At 45.0% G+C, this 15162-nt stretch overlaps 1 protein-coding gene across 1 annotated transcript in view; it reads right to left on the bottom strand.

Moving 5' to 3' along the window:
- MYPN (myopalladin) overlaps positions 1 to 15162 on the bottom strand; it is a 2267856-nt gene that overhangs the window by 1357105 nt on the left and 895589 nt on the right. Inside the window, exon 9 of the mRNA XM_086922400.1 lies at positions 2072 to 2188. Coding sequence (XP_086778526.1) covers positions 2072 to 2188 — 117 coding nt within the window. The remainder of the gene's footprint in view (positions 1 to 2071; positions 2189 to 15162) is intronic.

The following is a 15162-nucleotide window of genomic DNA, read 5'->3' as shown; positions in this document are numbered from 1 at the left end:
AAATGGGTGAAGTCTCTGACGATATTAGCATTGGCAGGGGGGTCAGACAAGGGTGCGTGCTGGCCTCCCTCCTGTTCATTTTGTACATCAACAAGTTAAGTGGCTCTTTGAGCACTTTAACTAGTGATGTGCCTCACGTAAATGGAGTCCCTATACCCACCCTCCTTTATGCAGACGATGCGGTCTTGATGGGCCGCACTCCAAAGGCACTCCGCATTTTAATTTCAGGTTTTGTTCTTTTCATGGCCGATTTAGGCCTGACAACTAATTTTAAAAAATCCCTGATCATGAGTTGTGGTCCTAAAAATCACAAAATCCCCCAGATCAATTCAGGGTCAAATGTTTTAAAAAGCACCAGCACTTTCCCCTACCTAGGGCTGCTATTCTCAAATAGCGGTACGTGGCATGCACATGTATCTTATGCCAGGAACAAGTTGGGTAAGGCCATTAACTGCGTAACCTCCTTGAGACAACCCAACCACGCTGATGTAATAACACCCCTGGTCAAGGTCTATCAAACCCAATGTATGCCAACCAGCACTTACGGTGCCGAAGTCTGGGGTTACACCAACTGCTCCCATATCCAAAGAGAAGAAAATAGATTTTGCCGGAAGGTGCTGGGAGGGGTTATTTGTTCCCCCAACTATGTATGTCACAACAAATTAAATATTCCATACATAGAGGATTTCGTGAGATCTAGACCAGCACTATTCTGGATAAAGATATGGAACAACACGGCTGCTACCTTGACCCGTGAAATTATTCTGGATTGCCTAAAATGTGATAGGGGACACCATATACCATGGTTGAAAGCAGTAAAAGAGTGCCTTGTAAGTGTGGGGTTGGGCTCTCTGTTTACATCACCAAACTTAATAAATCGCTCCCACAAGACCATCATTCTAAGGGCATTGTATGATCTGTACAGCGAAGAGCGTGATAGAAAGAACTTGACTAAATGCACTGTTGTAAAATATTTGGCTTATTCTGAACCACATACTAAAAAACCTGGCCCACCATACAGATATTTACGTCTGCATCTCGGCAGATGGGTTAGGGGTTTACTGTTTCGTTTCCGAGATGGGAGCATAGTTAATCTACTGAACTTCCCCCTGGGATACAATAAACACCTTGAAACTTTAAACTGTCCATGCAACCCTAACATGAAGCAAAACCTTATGCATTTCTTGTTCTTCTGTGGTTTCTACAAAAAGCTCACTGGACATTATCTAATGCCTTATTGTAGAAAAAATGGTTTGACTAATTTTAAATCAGCTTTGCGGTCTTTTCTATTATTGGGATCAGATGAAGTTACTTTCAGGGTGAGCTGTTTTCTCAAAGCTGCTGTCAGATTAAGAATCACTCTTAACACTGAGGTATAATCATCGCACACTGCACTTTTTATTATGCATTTTAGAGAATTTTTTACCTGCTCGCTTCACCTATTTGTAATAGTTTTTTCATGTGTATGTAGATATAATTATGATATTGTCCTAGCCATCCTTTTTAACTATGGTCGTTAAAACTGTGTTTTTAAACTGTGTTTTTTAAACTGTGCTTTAAAACATTTTTTCTCTTAAAAACCCATTTTGGATTATGAAGGGACGAATTTTGTTTAGCAAATGGAATTTGATTATGCTTGATTGTTCTCGGATTTATTTTTCAAATGTCATTACTGAATTGAATTTTTAAATGTATTTTGTCTGTACTTTTATGGATGTTTTTTATTCCGAATAAAGATCTTTTGACTTGGCATCTCTACTACCTTGCATATTGGGTTGAGCCTCTCCAGCTTCCAACTTCGCTTACCAGCTATTTGCTGAAGTAGTGCTTAGAAATGTCCTACTCGCATTTGAAGGCCATACAATAACCCAAAGCAATAGGAAATTTAATCTGCTGCCTTTAGGATCGGGTAGACAATAAATAAGTACAAATGGCCCAAAACTAAGGCGGATGGAGGCACGAAGGAATTAATATACTAAAATGTGAATAGAACTGGACAACTCAAATTTAGATTCTAGGCCTGTAGACACATCTCAACCCCAAGCCATCTTTTATAATGTTGTACACATACCTTTCACTTTTAAATGTGCGCTGCTAGATACTGTGCCATATTTGTTGCTTGCAGTGCAAGAAAAATGTCCAGAATCTTCAGAGAACACTTCTGCAATTACCAGCGTGCAAATCTCCTCTTAAAAGAAAGTAAATGAAATATAGTTAATTATAAAATCATCTTGACAATGACATCAATATATTCTACTAGTGTAGTTGACACACGAGAAGGGCTTCACTTTATCCTGTCAGGATCTTCAATTTTTTACATCTCTCAGCCTGCAAAATATATAAATCAAACACATACAGGGGATGATAGAGGATATTTTAATTCTATATGGTATTATGTTAATTTACTTACCTTTAAAACCCTATGACCTGGAGTATAAGCCCCATTGCATGTTCCACCCCATCTTCTTTTCCTTAATAAGGGCACACATCAAGTTTGAAATGTCCTTCGTAAAGCCGTGGACTGCTCCTTGGCGTTAGGTCACATCCCTTGTGTGGCCGTTCTCTGTTGCACAAAGCTTTTGGTCATACACAGTGGGTAGGGGTTGATCACATGCTGGAGTGGATGAAGGCATGGTTGTAGACTCTGCCTGGTGACCAATCACTCCGAGATCAAACATCACTTTTCCCTAATTAAAGTCCTTTTAGACACACTCTTTAATAGGTTGAATAGCCCCAACACTCCAACCTATGTGCTCTAATACTTTCATCACTCATTAAGTCATAAATAATTCAGAGAATTTCATCCATAAATAAGCATGATTTGTTTATTTGGTGTAATACGCCTTTTTGTTTTTTACAAACCACCATTCAATTGAGTTGTCTGGATTATTAGCCATCTTCACACTAATATAAATATATCTAAATCATATAATAACTTCTAATGCTCCTCACTTATCCCCAACGTTTAGGGCCCCCACATTGGCCCTTCGTCAGGGAGAGCGTGCTGAATATTGCATCAACAGAGAGGATGTGGCCTAACGGCTCAGGCGTTGATCTCAAATCTGGGGAACAGGGTTCCTGTCCTGACAATGACGCTCAACATCCTGGGATTCTGGGCAAATCACTCAATTTCCCTGTGCCTAACAAAACGAGCATTTTCAATGCAATAGGTCTCACATTCATGGGAATTTGAGCTATTGGCATAGTAAATGACAATGCCTTTTATTTACATTTTGGTTTTTAAAACATAAATAAAAGGCATTGTCATTCATAATACTAATAGCTAAAACTCTCGCAAATGCAAGACCTATAGCATTGCAATAAAGGTCCTGTTTGAGAGCTTGCTAGATTGTAAATATCAGAGGAAGAGACTGGCCTGCGACGTCTTCAAACTAGTGATAAAGAGTGCAGTGAAGAAGATGTGTAAGTGTTGTAAATTACACAGACAAAGTGTGAAGTAAGAGTTACATATGATCCAAGCTATAAGCACTACCAAAGCACTCCCAACACCTTTTGCTCTATGATGTCACTGTCGCTGCTCAGGAGGAAGAGGGGGGAGGGGAGGGTAGTTCCTGCCCTCTCTCTGGTATTTGAGTGTGCAGTGTGGTATTGCGTAATGTCATCGCTGTCTTTGGCCTAATAAAATACACTCCAGCTGTAGTAGGGCCCTGGCTTCACCTCCTGGTGCAGGGCTGGCAGTGCTTTATGGCAGGCATGGAGGGAGGGATGGTACCGGCTGCAGCTCTGGCCTCGTACAGTGCCCCTGCTATTTCTAGTGAGCGAGAGGCGCTGAGGTGGTGGCATTGGTGATGGTGGTGGTGGTATTGAGCACTTAATGCAGGTGCCTAGAGATGCCAACAGGTTCTGGTCGCTAAGGAAATAGGAACAATATGCCTGGGCTTTTATTAACAACTTTGTGCATTGTAGGAGTTGATGTCTTTGAGCTCCACACTACAGTCAGAACCAGTTAACCTTCGAGAAGAAGGAAAGCCCGGGAGTGGAGTGAGGTGCTCGGTGGTGCATGGAATCATGGATAATTCTGCTGTGAGGCCTTTCTTCCCCGCTATGCTGGGGAGAGTGCCGGAAGTGAGCAAGGAAGCTTGGTTTGGAAAACTAAACCATCTGCACAGCAAACACTGGAGTAGCGATAGGAAGCGGAACTAAATGTTTGACTTCAAGTTGTAGAAATCCACTCACAGCCTGTAGAGGGGCTGGCAAAGCCCATGGAGCTCTCCCTCTCTCGTTTAGTTACGGGCAACAGTCATGGATCAGTGTGACAAAGTCATGTTTGCAGAGTGGTATTGAAAAGAAGGGCATTGCTCTGCTGCCCGCATTCACCAATTTAGAGACCAAACTCAAAGGCCCTCTGGTCTCCCCCCTGCTAACTCTATTGAAAGCTAAGCTACTCCCAAAAATAGCATACGGGAGTGTATTACATCATGGTAAGAGTGCACAGCTCATGGACAAAATACAAACGCCTTACCAAACAACGCACCACTATGCCAAGTACTTAGGACTATCACTAGAAACGACCGAGTTGACAGCACTTTGGGAAACCAAGCTTCCAGTTTTATAGTTTAAAAAGGTGGTAAAGAAGGCTGCCAACAGGCACTCGTTGCTCAACGACAAGTTAACCTTTAGTCATCGAACCCACGCCTGGATCACAATTCAATCATATAAAAAGCCTGTACCGGTAGCCTATCTATACCTCGCTTTCTCGCCTTTTAATTTACGTAAATACCTAAATCTAAGGCTGGGCAACCTCCCAACAAATGCTGATCAACCGAAATGGAGGCCCCAAGAATGTAAGGAATGTGATTTATGTGGCGCCGGAAGACAAGACCTCATCCATCTGATTTGCATTTGTCCTGTTCTGAATCGGGAACATCGGAGTTGGCTAAAGGCCCAGTTCAAGGAACATGGAATTCGCACCTGTCGGTCTGCGATCGTACAAATCCTATGCTCAGTGGATCCTCAATTCATCTGAAGAGCAGTCAAATTTACTGCCAATCTTGAGAAAAAGCGAGGGCTATTGGCAAAGACTTGAACCTGCAATATGATCTCCTTATCTATGTGGCTGAGCCATAGTTCTTGACAAGTTTATCCTGAAGTTCGAATGATATCTTCATTTTATACATTTTATCTTTCATATAGCACTGATAACTCCCTGCTTTTTAAACATTGTGGTATTTTATATTTTGTAATGGTTTTTATTAACTATACAATAAAGAATTCACTCGTCATAAGAGTGGTATCTACGTGCCCTATGAGAGTGACACTTTATCATGAGCAGTTGATTTAGAAAACTTGTGCAATGCAGAAACTCCAGTCCTGGTTTATTGTTTGAAATGGGGTACCTGCCCTTATGCATTGGATAGTAAAACTAAAAGGTCCAGAATTCTTAGAAAAACAGTATAATATTAACTATTTACATGTACCTTTCTATTTGAGGCTTAGGCAGAGCTTTCAAGTTTTAACGCACACCCCTCATATTTCAGCAAGGTGGGGCAGCCCACCAAACCTAACACTATGAATTTTCATAATTCGGGGCCTCACAAGGATTAACATCACACAACCTTTTATTTCAATGACATCATTGAAAATGGCATAAGGCATACTACATGTAATATTAGGCCTTGGACTCATTTACATGTTCCTCCTTGTATTTGTTGTTCGGCATGTTTATAAACTGTTGTTTACAAATATTGTAATGCCTGCTGGATGTTTTAAAGCAGCCTAGTCCAGCCACAAGCCATTGAGGGAATCCTTCCCCTTTTTGTGCCCAAAGGTTGATGGTGGCAGCCAAACCAAATTTTGAAAGTAAGGAAAGCCAAACCTATCCTTATCGCTACCACAGTCCTATGTGAACTCATAACTGTTTTTCACAGCCAAATCTATATATCCTCTACCTCACCTTATTTATCGATAAGGACCGCGATATAAGCTAAGCCTTACTTACCTTTAAATGCTCATTGCGCATGTGTCTGGAATTTATATATTTAGGCACCCTCATAGCCAAAGTTTCTTTTACCTCATATCTGTTTGTTTTTATAATTGATATTGTATTGTCAATTTGTAACCTACCTCGATGTTAAGCGCTCTGATACCCACGGGTCTTGTTTGCGCTATACAAAACTCTATAATAAATAAATAAATAAATATTGCCTTTCCCTATGGGTATTTCATGGAGGGGTGGGTCCTATTTAAATTGGTTTATACACTGTTGCGTTGTGGGCAGCTGAAAGCTATCCTGCCCGTGTTTACATGTGTGCTCATCACTCAAGCACAAACTTTAATCTTTCCAGAGTGGAATCCTCTCAAAGCACGAACAGGAGCGCGGTGTCTTGCAGCCCGCATGCCTCGTACAAAGGATCTAACGTGCCTGGTGTTTTATGTACCTTTAAAACTGCAAATAAAATTAAAGTGTGCGCTTGCAAAATCGGTGCCGCCATTGTCCCCGCTGGGTATCGTCGTTTTGCATGCAGTAGGAGAAACTCATTACAGAAACTAGTGCATGCACGGTGTAAAAGAGCCAGTAGCCATGGGAGGATACAAATGACAGCATGACCGTACTAAGGAGGAACTAATAAGCCTCATAATGAATCAGACACCAGCATTTACCAAGGAGAAAGAAAGACACAAGCCAGTCAAAAATAAGGGCAGAGGGAGCTTCTCTCCATACTCAACAACAGCAGATCTTTGCAGAGCAGCACTTGCGCGCTGGCTCAGGCTCGACCAAAAAATGAATGTGTGCTTGTGTGACGGAAATAGTGCTCATGTAAAGCGCTCTGATACCTTGGGTCAAGTTAGTGCTATATAATGCTCCGGTGGGGAAAAAAACCCAGATATTATCTGTGAGGTTCGTTCAAGTGCAGTACTGCTGTGTCTGGCTTGACAGCAATACTGCACATGAACAAACCACAAAGATGACATCTGTTCGCTACAATAATTTGCACGCTCCCCTGGACAAAGGGCACATTTTGGACCTGAAATGCACTGGGCACAAGGCAAGGAGCATTATGAATGAGGACTTTTTTTAATTGGGGAGAAAGCTACTTGGTCTTTTTTTGCCCTTGGACAGCATCTAACAACGAATTATTGAGATGTGAATTAATATTGCAGCATCAGCATGCAAATTATAGAAACACCTGATTTTAACAGGAAACAGATTGGAAATTATGGAAGACTGGGCAATGGTATCCGGGAACCAGTGAATGGCTAACCCCTGCGGTGTGGGAACTTCATAACTTATATTCGAAAATAGTGGAATAGCATATTTAACAACATGGTATTCATGTCTCCTTTCCTGCCAAAAATTTGTAGTTGAATATGCTTTCCACACCCCCACTTAGTTTGCACACCCAACCTTGCCTTCTAATGCTTTTCTTGTTTTTTCCCTTCACTGTCCCCCTTTTTGGGTTAAACTCTGTCCTTGTGCTTTCTGGGCTTTGCCCTTGCTGTTTATATGCTGATTATCAGCCATCGTAAATCTGCTGCTTATTGAAGTGTTCGCTGCTCCTTGGCATCCTAGGCATGTTGTCCTAGTTGTTGTCTGATCTCATCAACTTGGATTGGCGTAAGATACTTGCGTTGACAGTGAGAGATATTTTGCTGTGCAAGTTTACACTTGATATAGCGTGTTCACTGGCTTTCAGACACCTACCATTTCTAACTAGAACTCACTTCACCTTCTGTCTGTATGAGAGTCAGTCAGCATACGAGCCTGCTAAAGAAGGTCAGACCGCATTAAGGTTTGTAGGCAATGTCACATCAATCAATCAATCAATCAATAACGACATTTGTATAGCGCGCTACTCACCCGGAAGGGTCTCAAGGCGCTGGGGGAGAGGGGTACGTTACTGCTCAAACAGCCAGGTTTTGAGCTGCTTCCTGAAGGAGAGATGGTCTTGGATTAGCCGAAGGTGGATGGGGAGGGAGTTCCAAGTCTTGGCTGCCAGGTAGGAGAAGGATCTTTCTCCGGCGGTGGCTCTGCGGATGCGTGGTACGGTGGCGAGGGCGTGGCTGGTTGATCGTAGCTGGCGGGTGGGCGTGTAGAAGGTCATGCGGTCGTTGAGGTACTGGGGGCCCAGGTCGTGGAGAGCCTTGTGTGCGTGGGTGAGGAGTCTGAACGTGATTCTTTTGCTGACGGGGAGCCAGTGCAGGTCTCTCAGATGTCCGGTGATGTGGCTTTGTCAGGGGATGTCCAGGATGAGTCGTGCGAAGGCGTTCTGGATGCGTTGGAGTCTTTTTTGAAGTTTGGCTGTGGTTCCGGTGTAGAGGGTGTTCCCGTAGTCCAGTTGGCTGGTGACGAGTGCCTGGGTAACGGTCTTCCTGGTTTCTGTGGGGATCCATCTGAAAATCTTGCGGAGCATGCGCAGGGTGTTGAAGCATGATGAGGAGACGGCGTTGACTTGTCTGGTCATCGAGAGGGAGGAGTCCAGGATGAAGCCCAGGTTGCGTGCGTGGTCCGTTGGTTTAGGAGTGGTTCCCAGGGAATCGTCCCAGGCAGAACGGGATGATCCCAGGATGAGGACTTCCGTCTTGTCTGAGTTCAGTTTCAAGCGGCTGTTCTTCATCCACTCGGCGACGTCTTTCATCCGTTCGTGTAGGCTGGCTCTGGCGGTGGCAGGGTCGTTGGTGAGGGAGAGGATCAGTTGGGTGTCGTCGGCATAGGAGATGATGTTAAGGTTGTGTTGGCGTGCAATGGCTGCGAGGGGGCTCATGTAGACGTTGAAGAGGGTTGGGCTGAGTGATTATCCTTGTGGTACACCGCAGATGACTTCGGTGGCCTCGGATCTGAACGGGGGGAGGCGGACTCTTTGGGTTCTTCCGGCGAGGAACAAGATGATCCACTCCAGTGCCTTCTCTTGGATTCCGATGTTGCTGAGGCGCTGCACTAGGGTGCGGTGGCAGACAGTGTGGAACGCAGCGGAGAGGTCCAGGAGGATGAGGGCCGCTGTTTCCCAGTTGTCGATCAGGGATCTGATGTCGTCGGTGGCTGCGATCAGGGCAGTCTCGGTGCTGTGGTTGGCCCGAAACCCGGACTGCGAGGGGTCGAGGGATCCGTTCGTTTTGAGGAAGGCGGCGAGCTGTCTGTTGACGGTCTTCTCGATGACTTTGGCAGGAAAAGGAAGGAGCGAGATGGGACGGTAGTTCTTGAGGTCGGTGGGGTCCGCCGTTGGTTTCTTCAGGAGGGCGCTAAGCTCGGCGTGCTTCCAGCTCTCCGGGAAGGTGGCAGTGTGGAAGGAGGTGTTGATGATGTCCCGGAGATGGGGTGCGATGATGGCGTCGGCCTTGTTGAAGACGTGGTGGGGGCGGGGGGCGGTGGGGGATTCGGAGTGGATGGTGTTCATCGTGCGGGTGGTGTCTTCGGTGCTGATCGGGGTCCAGTTGCAGAGGGTGGTAGTGGCGGGCGTTGGTTCGGTGGTAGGGTGCGTGGTCTGTGCATCGAAGCTGTTGTGTATGTCGGCGATCTTGCGGTGGAAGAACGAGGCGAGTGAGTTGCAGAGGTCTTGCGAGGGAGTGATGTCGTTTTTTCCGGCGCTGGGGTTGGAGAACTCTTTGACGATGCTGAAGAGTTTCTTGCTGTCGTGGGCGTTGTTGTCCAGTCGTTCTTTGAGTGCTGTCTTCTTGGTGGCGCGGATCAGCTGATGGTGTTTGCGGGTGGTGTGCTCGAGGGCGGTCCTGTTGTCTGTGGTCTTGTCGAGCCGCCAGGCTTTCTCGAGGGTGCGGCAGTTCTTCTTGGAGTCCTTGAGTTCGTTGGTGAACCAGGGGGTTTTCTTGCTGCCGGGTCTGCTGGGAGGGTTCTTTAGTGGTGCGAGGTCATCGGCGCAGGCGGTCAGCCACTTGGTGAGGTTGCTTGATGCTTCGTTGGGGTCCGTTATGCTGGTGGGAGGGTTCTGGCTGAGGGAGGCGGTGAGCTGCTCGGCGGTGATCTTGCTCCAGCTCAGGCGAGGAACCTGTTGCGGGTGGTGGTGGGTCGTGGTTCTTCTGAAGCTGAATTAGACGCAGCTGTGGTCGGTCCAGTGGAGTCACCTCAGAGCAAGTGCTCGCGAGCTTTGTCCCCCCTGTCTCATTCTCCCCATCTTTGTCACCTTTTTATTCACCCAGCACTCTCATGCTCTCACCGCATTAACATATGTTTAAAAAAAACTCCCTGTGAGAAGTTGGCCTGATATGTGATGTCCACTATTCTAGTGGGCACCCAGTATCAGTCCAAACAACCCTTAAGGTGATGGTTGTAAAGTCAACCTTATAGACCAGCTATCCTAGTGGTAGCATGGACAAAGCAGTCTTAGGCTAATACTTCAGAGAGCATGTGAAGCCAATTGTTTTACCAATAATAACCCCTTGAATATCAAATGAAAGGACACCACACAAGGTATATATCAAATATATATGTATTTATTACTAACACAACCCCTCTGCACTCTTTATGAGGTCAGAGTTCAAGATACAGCACAAGTGAATCAATAAGCATACTATAAGTTGCACAAATACAATTCTGCCCTAGGGGCCTCGCAAACCATATACTAAGTAAGAGGTATAAGAACCACTTCAGGAACGGTGAGTAGGCCTGGGGCCTAAGAAAACGCTGGGGCTACACTGAACAACCAAAGGTTAGGAAGTAGGAGTCCCACAGGATGCGTGTGCAGTGTCTAAAGTGCTGGGCAGGCAGGAAAGGTTGTCTGAATGAACTCACAAATACTGAATAAATTCAAAGAATTACAGAGAAATTACCATTTAAGTTTTAATTAATGTGATCTCACTAACATGAGACCATCAGGAATGAAAAAACAGAGCAGGGAATTAATTGGCTAGATCCAAAAGTGGAGTGAGCTGGATAGATGGAATGGCAGGTGCGATAAGAAAAAAGAAGCAAAGAAAGTAAGACTAGAGCTGTCCCCGTCTGGAACAAAGGAGGAGGAGGCAGATATACATATTCTTCCAATGTCAGAAGTGACTGGTGAAAGCTATGTCCACATGCCCTGGAACAGAAGTGATCTTGCGTCATTCACAAACGAGTTTCCAATATTGAGGGCAAAACCAGTAGAATGGTGCAGACAGGTTGACCGGTTTAAGAAAATATCAAAGGTATTGTAGATAGATTTGAATACCTTGCTTGCGATTGTGGTCTCAAGTAATTTATGGGTTGAATGCTAAATAATGGTTGACTGGCCAGAAAAGGAAGCTATGAGACACACAATAGGGAAGGGTCAGTCACTAGTTATGATGGGACTGTATTTTCAGGTGATTACATTCTTGAAATCAAAGGTATCACCTAAAGACATCGATTGGGTCAAGACTGACAGAACGACCCAAGAATTCAAAGAGTCAATACACTCCTATTATGAGAGACTGCTGCCGGCATTTAAGCAGTATAGGAAGACCGAGACCAATGAGACAACAGATATGGGACTTTTTGTGTCCATGTTTCTGCATGGATTGAGATCTCAGATTAGCATGATGAAGACAGAACATCTAATTTGTTGGTAGAGTAAATCAACTGATGAAATCTTAAGGTATGAAAAATAGTGTAGTGATGAATTTGAGATAAAGCAGAACAAATTGAAAGAGGAGTTGCTGGTGGCACAGATGAAAGATGAACAATGAAGCAGGAATCAGCAGATTGTCTGGAATGTTAGTTCTATGCAAGGAGCGTATCAACAGGGAGTTTCGACAATGCATGGTGGTAATAGGTTTCAACAACAGCATAGAGGTCGTGGTCTCCTGATTGATCCGAGTACAGGGTTTGATGTGGCAAGTTCGAAGAAGTTGATTCCTTGTCACGTTTGCAGCAAGTTGGGGCATTGGAAGTCGTAACGTTATCTTAATGTTGTGAATCAGGTTCAGGATAATGGATTTGTGCAATCCCAAAATAATAATACAGTTTAGACACAGCATGTACAGAGGCAAAGCACACAAAATGTTCATGTTACCCAAGCTCAGGTAATGCAGATTCTACAAGCCCTAATGCCACAACTGAATGCAAGTGCTCCCAGATTTAATCCATCAGAATCAGGTATCCAGCGCAAATAACAATCATTTTGTGAATCAGGGTATGTATCAGCAATACCCTATGATACAAGCGGATGAAATTTACATTTCAGACTTGTCGCAATGATGGTTCCTGAGGGAAGAAGAGGATTGCGTGCTTGGTGCTACCTTCGAGGTAGACCATAATTGTCCATTTGTAGATTAGGTGGCAAATGCAGTAGCAGCTGCTACAAGACTTGGATAGTTGGACGGGAGGGCGAGGGGGTGTGGTGAGGGAAATGAAAAAGATACAATTAAAATAAAATGCTTACCTGGCTACGGTGGGTGTTGCTGCCAACTCTCCTCCGATCCTCTTCATTTTCTTGTCATCTTCCAGTCTGGAGTCGGGCAGCAGGAAGCACCCAGGTTCTTAAGCTTTCCAGACCAATCACAATGCTGCAATGCAGCGTTGTGATTAGCCTGAGTGCTGTATTTTGGTGCACAGACCAAGCTTAGGAGCCCGGGGCATTTTCTCTTCCCAGGCTGTAATACAGCCTTGATGGAGAACATCAAGATTTTGGTCTGCAGAACTCAATCTGGTCCAACGCCTGGCGGCTGGCAGACGGTGATCCTCTCCCCCTCCTGGCTAGGACAGTTAAAAATCTGGGGGTCACATTTGACGAGGGTCTGACCTTCGATTCTCAGGTCAGCCGCATGGTTAGCACCTGCTTTTATATCTTGAAAATCCTCAGAAAGGTGCTTCCATACATTCCATCTGAACTGCACTTGACTACTGCAATGCCTTGTACCTCAACATCAGTATGGCCTCCCTGAACAGGCTTCCCGTCATCCAGAACCCTCCAAGCTGATCCTTAATATCCCTAAGTATCAATCAGCAAGGGAGAGGATCCGCACTCTTCATTGGCTCCCTATCAGGAAGCACATTTCCTTCAAAGTCCTTAGTATGGTCTGTAGGGCCTTGCACAGCAAGAGCTCACTGCAGCTGAAAACTATGTTTCAATGGTACACCCCTGGGAAGACCCTGAGATCCTCCTCCCAGAGAAAACTGATCTCTCCGAAATTCCGCAGGGTCAGATGGGGCGGATGGTCCTTCTCTGTGGCGGCTGCAAAACTCTGGAATACCCTGCCCCCTCTATCTTACATGCATAATACTTCCCAGTGCTTAGAGAGCTGCTGAAGACGTGGTTTTTTTCAACATTGTTGGCAGTTCTGTGCCTTTCTTTTTCTCTCTGACCGCCCAGGGCCTTGACACCTACTGGTAATAGTGTGCTTTAGAAATCCATATCCTATCCTATCCTATCCTAAATAATTCAACAAGGGAACAATTAACAGCCTAAGGATCTGAGAGCCTGGGACGCCGGCCCTCTGCAGGAAGGTGTCAAAGTCCAGAGGTCTGTCCGTGTGAAGGCTGAATTATTCAATTGTTCCATTAGAGCAGGAAAGACCAGCTTTTCCATACCGTCTGGGTGCCGCCAATGCCAGCACCAGCAACCACCAGCAACCGCAACGAGGGGACTGCAAGCCCCAAAGTCCTTAGCACTAGGAGGCGCCATCACTGGTTTCCCGCGCCCGGAGGCATGTATATTCACCTTGCGGCTCCTGCAGTGTGGGATGCACGTGGGCGTGCTCGGGCCAAGGGTGGACCTTCCTGCGAACATCCACGGCCGGTTGAGGAAGGGCAGGGCCACTCCCCTTGGCTCAGGGGCTGAGGTTTCGAACCCTGGCCCAAATAGTGAAACTATGGATGAGAACAACCTGGATAGCACCCCTAAAGTTTTAACTGATCTGAACTGAACAGCTAAGGCGGTGAGATCTCCAGCATAACTGACTTCTTTCATGTGCCTGATTACCTCACATTGCCTTGCAGCAGGAAGGTCTTGTAAGTAGCAGGCATTAACAGTAAGACATTGGAATTATAGGATTTTAATGGTTTCTTAGTGGTTCAGCCAAATGGTGTTTCATTTAAAAATTGTACTGTTTATCTCAATGTAAACTGTTGTGATCACTTAGTGACAAATAGTGCTTTTTTACCTTATTTGTTTCCTTTTTAAATTCTGAGGATTTTAAAGCTCGTCGATCCTAGCCCTCTGTACTCGCACTTGGCTCGTTGATCCCAATCCCTAGCCCTCAAGTCATTGCATTCGGCACCTTGCACTTGCACCTTGCATTTGCACTTTTGCACTTTGCAAATTCATCACCACGCGCTGCACTTTATAGCTGAAGGAGGGTATGGCATTGTGTAAAAGGAGAAATAGAAATGGCAAAGCGCAAAATGCAAAATGCAAAATGCAAAAAATAGCGGTCAACCCTCCATGCACTACCATTGGCTCCTACTTAGTGCGTGCAGTCAGTGCAATTAATGTTGAAATCGACAGAGCGGAACGCCGCCTATCTTCAGGATCAGATACGGTGATAGAAGGGATGGACAGTGAGGTTAGCCGAGTAGCTCAGCAAGAGAATGCTCATTTAAGGGAATCTCCTTACGATAAGTAACCAGGCACCCCAAGGACAACAGAAAGTATGGTGAACTCTGGTACTGAACCACACATACAGACTGATACATCACAATTACATTCGCCTATCGGTTCTCCCACACCAAAAAGAAAAAGAGGCTGTAAAAAGATCCAAGTAAAGGTAGAGAGTAATAAAAATGAGAAAGGACCACTGCAGAATACGATAGTCCAGGCCCGTGATGTCCCTCTTGAAGAAGAGACTTCAATAAACTTACATGCCACACAAATTGTAGCTCTTGTAGCATTAAAGATAAAAGAATTGCTAAAACCCTTTTATAATAAACTAGATACCCTTAATGGAGAAATAGCTAAGATTAATGGCATACTTAGGGCCCGATGTAGGTCGCCCAATACCGGTCGGTAACGGACGATTTCGGCCATTACTGACCGGTATTTGGCTTTTGACATGTAGGTGGCTCGGAATTTACAGAATCGGTATATTTACCGATTCGGTAAATTTACCGTTTCGATATTTTTCCGAATCGGTAAATATACCGATTCTGTAAATCCATATGTAGGTGGCACAGTTTGCAGTGCCACAGGCCCTTAGGAATTCTTAATTTACCACCCAATACTATTGGGTGATAAATTAAGAATTTCTGGGTACATGCACATCTGTGCATGTACACTTGTGCCATGTGGCACACATAAT

The sequence above is a fragment of the Lissotriton vulgaris genome, chromosome 5 (assembly GCF_964263255.1).
Source record: "Lissotriton vulgaris chromosome 5, aLisVul1.2, whole genome shotgun sequence".
NCBI classification, from domain to species: Eukaryota; Metazoa; Chordata; class Amphibia; order Caudata; family Salamandridae; genus Lissotriton; species Lissotriton vulgaris.
The sequence above is the reverse complement of the archived record's forward strand: the minus strand, read 5'-3'. Positions and strand labels throughout refer to the sequence as shown.